This window comes from Abramis brama (assembly GCF_963993115.1).
Source record: "Abramis brama genome assembly, chromosome: 4".
Taxonomy (NCBI): domain Eukaryota; kingdom Metazoa; phylum Chordata; class Actinopteri; order Cypriniformes; family Leuciscidae; genus Abramis; species Abramis brama.
This window is the reverse complement of record NC_139966.1, coordinates 21,048,747-21,058,896: the sequence shown is the minus strand read 5'-3', so window position 1 is coordinate 21,058,896 and position 10,150 is coordinate 21,048,747. Positions and strand designations below refer to the sequence as shown.

At 41.7% G+C, this 10,150-nt stretch overlaps 1 protein-coding gene and 1 long non-coding RNA gene across 3 annotated transcripts; both read right to left on the bottom strand.

The window, feature by feature from the left end:
* Positions 1-2,554: 2,554 nt before the first annotated feature.
* Positions 2,555-3,640, bottom strand: LOC311081164. Of its 2 annotated transcripts, XR_014605813.1 has the most exons (3): positions 3,576-3,622; positions 3,437-3,492; positions 2,555-3,369 (listed from the first exon to the last, which is right to left on the bottom strand). It is a non-coding gene; the product is annotated as an uncharacterized lncRNA (long non-coding RNA). The 2 variants fall into 2 exon arrangements; XR_014605812.1 differs by having other exon boundaries at positions 2,555-3,492; positions 3,576-3,640.
* A 1,705-nt stretch (positions 3,641-5,345) lies between these two features.
* Positions 5,346-7,662, bottom strand: LOC311082098 (E3 SUMO-protein ligase ZBED1-like; the record flags this gene model as incomplete). Its single annotated transcript, XM_084112842.1, has 3 exons — positions 5,346-5,734; positions 5,955-6,054; positions 6,205-7,662. The coding sequence occupies 3 exons, from the start codon at positions 7,660-7,662 to the stop codon at positions 5,346-5,348; spliced, it is 1,947 nt and encodes a 648-aa protein (XP_083968968.1).
* Between the last annotated feature and the right edge of the window lie 2,488 nt (positions 7,663-10,150).

The following is a 10,150-nucleotide window of genomic DNA, read 5'->3' as shown; positions in this document are numbered from 1 at the left end:
TGAGATATGTTACTGACACTGTGGGCCTTTCTCAATCTGTGTTCTTGTCTGTACTTGTCTTCTTGTGAAACGTCATCTTTTGTGGCCCAAGTACTGTCCCAATACACAAGTTTGCATTTTGGCTAGAACGGTAAAAAATCCCGGAAGTGTTCTTGCCACGCCCATTTTACCGAGGATGCATCGGTTGGTAACTTGTGTGAACTTGACGGCAGAAATATCCCAGCATTCATTTCGGCATTCAAGGAAGGAGAGGCAGGTCAATACAGTAAGTCGTTTTTCTACAATTTCATACGCTATTTCATCACTAAATGTCACGGTTCATGAATTCACTGTTTTCTTCGTGTCTCGTGTATTTGTTGTTCTGTGTGTGTGGGTGTGTGTGAGTGGGCGTTACCGCTCGTTTCAGCTGATCAGCGCGCCAGCTGATCTCATTTCCCGCACCAGCTGCTGCCTATTTACTCACATATAAATTCTCACCTGAATGTTCCAAGAACATCAAACCCGATTCTTTATCGCGCATTTTTGACCGTTCCGAACGCCCGTCTACTTCCAAGTGCATTTTGCCCGAGACCCTATTTGTCTCCACACTCGTATGGGAGGTCGAATCGAAGGTCAAGACGGCCTTGAAAGGGGTAACGCCTCCGCCCGGTTGTCCACCGAACCGTTTATTTGTACCGGAGAGATTACGGTCTGACGTCATTCAGTGGGGGCATTGTTCCAACGTAGCTTGTCATCCAGGAGTTAGTCGTACGAAGTTTTTGGTTAAGCAACGATTCTGGTGGCCGCTTATGGCTCGTGATGTCCACAGTTTTGTTTTGGCTTGCTCAGTTTGTGCCATTGGTAAGACCTCCAATCGACCCCCAGATGGGTTACTTCAACCGCTGCCTGTCCCTTCGAGACCCTGGTCCCATATTGCGCTAGATTTTATTACCGCCCTCCCGCCCTCTCGAGGCAACACGGTAGTTTTGACCGTGGTGGACCGGTTCTCGAAGGCGGCCCATTTCATTCCCTTGCCCAAATTACCCTCAGCCAAGGAGACAGCGTTGACCGTCGTTGATCACGTCTTTCGCTTACATGGCCTCCCGACAGACGTGGTTTCCAACAGAGGACCCCAATTTGTGTCCAAATTTTGGCAAGAGTTTTGTAAATTATTGGGAGCGACTGTCAGTCTGTCCTCAGGGTTCCATCCCCAAAGCAATGGTCAAACTGAGAGAGCCAACCAAGATCTGGAAAGGTCGTTGCGATGTTTGGTCTCCAAGAATCCTTCCTCATGGAGCCAACAACTGTCAATGGTGGAGTACGCCCACAATACGTTACCAGTGTCATCTACGGGCCTGTCTCCGTTTGAGTGTAGTGTAGGTTACCAGCCACCAATTTTTCCTAGTCTGGAATCCGAAGTCGCGGTTCCCTCCGCTCACGCCTTCGTCCAGAGGTGTCACCGCACTTGGACTAGAGCCCGTGAGACTCTACTCCAAATGGGGGAGCGCACCAAGGCCAAAGCCGATCGCCACCGGTCTAGGCCTCCCGTATACGTCGTTGGTCAAAAAGTGTGGCTTTCTACCAAGAACATTCCTCTCCGCTCCGTTTCTAATAAACTGGCTCCCAAATTTATCGGCCCGTTCACTGTCACCAAGATCATTAGTCCGGTGGCAGTCCGCCTCAAACTCCCTCCAGTGTACAGGAGGATTCATCCCGCCTTCCATGTTTCCTAAATAAAACCCGTGTTTCGTTCTTGTATTAATCCGCCTGCCCCGGTTCCCCCCCCGCCGCAACTCGTAGAAGGGGAACCTACATATTCGGTTAATCGTATTCTGGCCTCAAGGCGGAGGGGACGCGGATTCCAGTACTTGGTGGACTGGGAAGGTTACGGTCCGGAGGAGAGAAGTTGGGTTCCCGCTAGAGACATACTGGATCACTCCCTTATTGATGATTACAATCGACAGGTAAGGGAGTCTGGGGACGCCAGGAGGCGTTCCTAGGAGGGGGGGTACTGTCACGGTTCATGAATTCACTGTTTTCTTCGTGTCTTGTGTATTTGTTGTTCTGTGTGTGTGGGTGTGTGTGAGTGGGCGTTACCGCTCGTTTCAGCTGATCAGCGCGCCAGCTGATCTAATTTCCCGCACCAGCTGCTGCCTATTTACTCACATATAAATTCTCATCGCACTCTCCTCTCTTTGTCAGATCGTTGTTTGATGTCTCCAGTGTTTGTGTATCCAGTCCAGTCGGAGTTTCAGTTTGTGTCCTCGTTTCCTGTTCCTTGTTCAACTGGTTTTCGTTTTCATCTGGATTCTTCACTGTTTCGTCACCTCATCACTTCAACACCTGTATCTGACCATCTAGTCCCTGCGTTGCCTGCCTGCCTACGATCATTGTTCTACTTCTACTACATTCAATAAAAGAGATTACTTGCATCCTTGTGTGGCATTGAGAGTATTTTTCTTAAAGATCTTCTAGTGTAATGACTACGCCACCTGGGAGTTCTTAACCCAGGAATACCAACCTAATAAATAGGCTGCACAGATTTATTTCCCTCTTATAAGACAAGAGACGTGGATGAATAAATAATTGTTTTATTTTTCTAATCACAGTAATAATAATTAATTCAAGACAAAGACGATACAAGGAAAATGTTCAAAATAATACTTCAACACTGAGACTTCACAACATCAATACACAATAAATACACAAACAGAGGGACAATCTCAACTTTTTCAGATGATAGGACCGAGTGTGACCAGCAGGGGGGGACTCAGTGAGCACCAAAACACTCAGTAAATAGCACAATAAATGCAAAAGAAAACCAAACACACAATTAATATCACCTTCACACACTGGTGCTCATACACAGCACAAAAGTAATCAGCAAGTCAAGCCCCGCCCCTTTGCTTTTGAACACTCAACCCAAAATGAAATCAAAGAAAGGAATCACATAGATTGATCAAATACAGTTCACAATAAACAGATACAAAATAACAAATTAATTAAATGATAAACATTTGAAAGAAAACAATACAATTAGCAAACACACAACACTCTCCTTGTAAACATGCACACTCACACGTAGCCCCACACACACACACGCTTACATACACACGCACACACACACACACACACACTTACACACGCGCCCACACACACACTAAAACTACAGGAAGCCGATATTCCTCTCCTTGCCAACCTGCATACGGTTTTAAACACTAGCAGTTTCGATTCGGCTATAGACAGAGTTGAATGAAGTTGACATAACTCCGTTGGTTTAAATCCAGTTGAAACAACAGCAAAACAGCAGCGCTCCGTGATTAACGAGCGAACGACAAGTTACCCCAGCAACCGAATCCTCCCCGCCACTCGGCAGAATACACTGCCCTTCTGAAACAACAACTATAATTAAAAGAAATCTCATGGAGCATAACACAAATACAAATAACCTGCATACTTGGGGTGCAATGAATCCCAGTCACAGCAGTCCGACAGGTGAAATCAATGTGCACGCTGTAAATAGAACAGAAGGGATTGTAATTCACCCACTGCCCTATAAACTGAAAGATAAACACTATAAACAATCGCGTTCCTACCTGTGGAAAATCTACACCAGAACGTCAGCCGTGGGAAACAGCACTCAGTCTCCTACGTGCCATACAGGGGACCAACCAGACAAATTTCCCGCATGCAGCTCAGCATGCGGAACCGGAAAAGCAAGGAAGAAGCTCTGTCACGTGGTTCACTACAGAGCAGATATATATGCGCCGCCCTTAGCTGGGATAGGCTCAATAAATAAACCTGAAGCAACCAATAGTGGCCCAAAACCACACATCTATACTGCCACACTTGCTTCCTGTTTATTGATCGTGACACTAAATGCACTTCTGAGAACATTTGATGCGAGAAATCAACTGTGTAGATTTCAAATATTGGCATTTTTACGAAAATTTATGGCGAATCAATTCAATTCAATTCAATTCAAATTTATTTGTATAGCGCTTTTCACAATACATATTGTTTCAAAGCAGCTTTACAGAAAGTGCATTTCAGAAATGTACATAGAAAAATACAGTTAGTTAATCATACATTAATTTAGGGCATAAACATATCGCCAGCGTCGAGTCGTCTCTTCACAGGCTTCGAGTCGTCTCTGCACGGGTGTTGGGGCATCTGTAGTTTCCATGGGAGGCTGGATACAAACTGGAGCTGACAATCTGTGTTTACCTCGGGACTAGCGTCCCGAGATAACAACAGAAAAGCAGATGGGAAATAATTAGCGTAGCTGCTGTTCATAACAATAATGCATTCAATCTGATTCAACTGTAATATAAAAGGTAAGTATTATGTGAATGCTTGGCTAAAGAAATGCGTCTTTAATCTAGTTTTAAACTGGGACAGCGAGTCTGAGCCTCAAACAATATCAGGACGGCCATTCCACAGTTTAGGAGCTAAATGTGAAAATGCCCTCCCTCCTTTAGTGGACTTAGATATCCTAGGAATTAGGGGTGTAAATCGGAGCCTTCATGACGATTCGATACGATACCGATTTCTTAAGCCAACGATTCGATTATTTTCGATACTTCAGAATTCCCTGCGATACGATTCGATTCGATACGATTCAATACTAGATATTTTTAAATGATATTTATTAAGTTTCAAATAAATCAACAAAAATAATAAATAATGTGCCTTTTATTGAGAATACATTAACAGTATTCTATTACTGTTACACTATAGCAGTTGTGCTCAATGCACTGCATATAGAACAGCAAATATAACAGTTACTGCATCTACAGTTACAATAAAGTGCAATCAGATAAATTGTAATGAGAACAAAATAACAATAATAAAGTCTAAAGCTTACAGTGCAGGTCTACTATGGCCAATTAGCCTATTCACTGTTAAAAAAAAAAAAAGACCTCTACAGCCTACAGTTCAAGTACATCAACCCTGCATGATTCTTTTATACAAAATTGGTTACATTTTGAAAATACAATTTGCATCTTATTAAGAGGTAATGGTCACACATCCTCTGCAGTAGATGAACTGCAAATAGAACAGTTAACTCCACAAAATCAGTTAAAGTGCAATAATAACAAAAAGTAACAAAAGTCTGGGACATAAGCCTACAGCCCATTCACTACAAAATAACAAAAATGCATTTGCATTTTAGAAGAATGAGGTATTTAGGTATTTAGAAGCATGGCTCATGGCTTGGGCTATAGCAGGGACCTTGCAAATAGAACAGTTACTCAAAACAGTTTAAGTGCAGTAAGAATCAAAACAAGTAACAAAAGTCAAGGACATAAACCTACATCCCATTAATGGCAAAACAACCAAAAACAAGGAGACTGACTACAGTTCTACAGTTCAATTCTCTCAGTGGTGCTCCTTGACAGATTTTTCTTCAAGAAAATCAACTGGTCCACATGCTCAGAAGACAATACACTACGCTCTGAACGCACAATGTCCCCTGCTGTACTAAATACACGTTCTGATGGTACACTTGTACCAGGAATGCATAAGTACGTCTTGGCCAGTTCTGCCAGCAGAGGAAACTCAGCCTGGTGAGCTCTCCACCAGTCTAACACCTTACCATCTAGGCTCAAAGATGCAACATCTCTGTACTTCCTAACTTCATCATGGGCAAGTTCTTTGGATGTTTTGTCTCTGACACTTGGGTCCTCATTGCAGAAGGAGTCACCAAAAAGGTCCTCCAATACCTTTGATTTCTTGGAAACAGGAGGGCATTCTAGAATAGCACAGAAATAAAAAAATAAGACTTGATTATAGTTGTGTGTTACTGTGTTTTTTATATATATATATATATATATATATATATATATATATATATATATATGTATATGTATATGTAGCATATATATAAAGCATATATATATATATATATGTATATATAAAGATAATAAAATAAAATAAAAAATCAAGTATGTCTACAATGTATGAATACATACCTTTAGTGGTTTCTGCATCACACACCTCATTTAGCTCAATAGAAATCTGGTGAGGAGAAGATTGAGGAGGCGTTTCCTCAGGCTGGGCCTCTGACTCATTCTGTAACACAGACACAGATAAACACATACACATAAAGGTATTAGTAAATAGCTAGAGTACTCAATGGAACAACGGGTTCATCAGTATTACTATTAAATTAAATTTAATTAAACACCATCACTAAATTAACCAAGATGAGAAACAACCTACCCTCTGTTCATTCAGCCGTGCCGCTTCTTCAGCAAGATATTCAAATGTTTGGTTTCTTCTCTCATCACCCAGGAAAGGAAGCTTTTTAAATCGGGGGTCTAAAGCAGCTGCTCGAAGTAAGAATGGTTCTTCGTTCACATATCGCTCTCTAAGATCATCAGACATAAGCCGTTTCATGTCTTTGATTAAGGGGGAGTCATCAGGTGCATATTCGAAATGCGCCAGCAACTTAATTCGGAGAGGTGCGACGATGGACACAGTGGGTTGCTTCTCCTCGCACATCAGAGTGGTAGCAGCCTTTAGCGGGGCTAGCAGACTCACCATTTGTTCGGCAGCCAAGAGATCACTTTCACTGAGTGTGTGCACGTCACACGAGCCTTTTCTGACTTTCTTGTCGAGAAGTGTCGCCATCACCGCAGCTTGTTGTTCAAGAAATCGCTCCAACATCTCGAAAGAACTATTCCATCGGGTTTTCACGTCTGCTTTGAGCTTGTGGTGTGGAAGCCCCAGCAAACTTTGCTTCTCCTTCAAAACTGTGGTCGCAACTGCGCTGCGGTGAAAAAAACTCACAATTCTTCTCACGCGCCCTAAAAGCCTTTCTGTGGCAGCAATCTTCAGGCCATCTTGTGTTGTCAGATTGAGTGTGTGCGCGAAACACTTTATATGTGGTGATAACCCTGCCTCTTCACCGGCTTTGATCATGTTAGAAGCGTTGTCGGTTACGAGAGCCGGTGCCTTGTCCAATATACCCCATTCTTCACACGCACTTCTCAGAACCTGCCCGATATTAACTCCTGAATGAGTGTCTCCCAAGACACGAGTCTGTAAAACATGGTTTTTCATTTGCCATTTGTTGTCAATAAAATGACATGTTACAGTGATGTATGACTCCGTTGTGCATGAAGTCCATCCATCTGAAGTTATGGCTACTCGCTCTGCACTCATCAGACCCTGAATAACTTCATCACGAACTTTGGTGTAGAAGTTCGGAATATAGGACTCGCTGAAATGTTGCCGTGAGGGGATGTTGTACCTCGGCTCAAGAACTTCGAGCAGGTATCTAAAGCCTTCGTTCTCTACGACGCAATAAGGCCTCATGTCTTTGCATATAAAAAACGCGATGGCTTTGGTGATGTTTTTTGCTCTTTTTGAAGTGCTCGACAACTTTGGAGGAAAAAACGTTGTAAGTGATGTGGCGGGCGTGGAAGCCTGGCACTGTGTTCTTTCTTTACACTCGCCATCAATACCATGGCGCCTTTTCAGGTGTGCAGATAGATTCGACGTATTGCCGCAGTATCTTATCTCACACTGACAACCTTTCTCTTTGCAAACGGCAACATCTCTTACCACTGCTCCTTCGGTTTTCCTGAAGCCAAAATACTTCCACACCCATGACTTGACGCCGACTGGAGTGTGTAGCGTTTCACTTTCATTGCCAGCTCGCTCTGACGGTTCCATCGCTCTTGACTCAACAGTGTGTGTGAACATAGATAGATAGACTGTGAAGTGTGAAACGTAAGTAATGCGTGTGAAGCGGTGTGAAGAAGAAGACAATAATGAGGTTAGCGCCACCCGCAGCTTAGGAGTAGCCAAGGTTGTACGCACGAGCTGATGCTGAAAATAGACAGGTGAACAGACGGGCGGCAAAATAAACACATTAATCGATACTCTTGCGGACGCATCGATGCATTGAATCGTCGGCTGTATAATCGATGCATCGATACAAATCGATTAATATTTACACCCCTACTAGGAATGACCAGAAGCCTCGAATTTAGTGATCTTAAAGAGCGCGATGGATTGTAGGGCGTTAGAAGTTCCGTTAAATACCCAGGAGCTAAACCATTTAGGGCTTTATAGGTCATTAGTAATACTTTGTAATTGATACGGAACTTTATAGGTAACCAATGTAGAGATGATAGAATTGGCGTTATATGGTCATATTTCCTTGACCTAGTAAGAACTCTAGCAGCTGCATTTTGTACTAACTGTAGCTTGTTTATTGAGGATGCAGGACAACCAGCTAATAAAGCATTACAGTAATCTAGTCTCGAGGTCATGAATGCATGAACTAACTTTTCTGCATCAGAAACTGATAGCATGTTACGTAGCTTAGCAATGTTTCTAAGGTGGAAAAAGGCTGTTCTTGTAACATATGAAATATGACTTTCGAAAGACAAGTTGCGGTCTAATATAACACCCAGGTCTTTTACTGTAGAGGATAAAGTAACAGGACATCCTTCTAAAGTAAAGTTGTATTGTAAGAGGTTTTGTGGGCAGTTTTTTTGACCAATAAGTAATACCTCCGTTTTATCTGAATTTAATAGCAGAAAATTACACGTCATCCAGTATTTTATATCTTTAACACACTCTGTCAATTTAGATAATTTATTGTTTTCATCTGGTCGTGATGAAATATATAATTGAGTGTCATCAGCATAACAGTGGAAATTAATTCCATGTTTTCTTATAATATTACCAAGTGGCAGCATATATATTGAGAATAATAGAGGGCCTAACACAGATCCCTGCGGCACTCCATAGTTTACTGACGTTATCTTCGATTTTTCCCCATTTAAACAGACAAAATGGTAGCGGTCTGATAAGTACGATCTAAACCAGCTTAATGCCTGTCCATGAACACCAGTGTAGTTTTGTAGTCGATCTAAGAGTATCGTGTGATCTATAGTATCGAACGCAGCACTAAGATCGAGTAAAACTAGTATTGAGATACAGCCTTGGTCAGAAGCTAGAAGTAAATCAATTGTAATTTTAACGAGCGCAGTTTCTGTGCTATGATGCGGCCTGAATCCAGACTGAAACTTTTCATAGATGTCATTTTCTTGCAAGAAAGAGCACAATTGAGCGGACACAACTTTTTCTAGTATTTTAGACATAAATGGTAAATTTGAAATGGGTCTGTAATTTGCTAGATTATTATGATCTAATTGTGGTTTCTTAATAAGAGGTTTTATAACTGCCAACTTGAATATTCTTGGAACATGACCTAAAGATAAAGACGAGTTAATAATATTGAGAAGAGGCTCTTCCACTACAGGTAACACTTCTTTCAGTAGTTTAGTTGGTATTGGATCTAATAAACATGTTGTTGGTTTAGATGCAATGATAAGTTTATTTAGCTCCTCCTGTCCTATAGTTGTAAAGCGCTGTAGTTTTTCTTGAGGGGCGATAATTGAGGCTGAATCATAAGACACCATTAAAGATTGTACATTTACAATTGTGTTTCTGATTCTTTCTATTTTCTCAGTGAAGAAGTTCATGAAATCATTACTGCTAAACTGTAACGGAATATTTTGTTCGGGTGACGTCTGTTTATTTGTTAGTCTAGCCACGGTGTTAAATAAAAACCTTGGATTATTTTGGTTATTTTCTATTAGTTTGCGGAGGTGCTCAGCCCTGGCTGCTTTTAGGGCCTTTTTATAACGTGACATACTGTCTTTCCACGCGATTTTAAAGACCTCTAAATTAGTTTGTTTCCATTTACGCTCTAAATTACGAGTTTCTCTCTTGATAATATGCGTAGTATTGTTATACCATGGTGCTTTAGTTTTCTCTCTAACCTTTTGTAATCTAATTGGTGCAACAATGTTTAATGTACTAGAGAAAATGGTGCTCATAGTGCTAGTCATTTCCTCTAGTTCATCTGTTTGTTTGGGTTCACTAATCAGCTGAGTTAGATCAGGTAAGCTATTTGAGAATCTATCTATAGTAGTTGGAACGATTGTTCTGCCTGGTCGATAACGTGGCGCAACGTGGCAAATTTCAGCAGTACGTAGTATGCAAGTGACCATGTAATGATCAGTGACTTCATCACTTTGCGGAATAATATCTATATCGGTTGGATTGGTTCCATGTGATATAATTAAATCTAGCGTATGATTAAGACGGTGAGTGGGACCAATGACGTTTTGCTTGACCCCAAAGG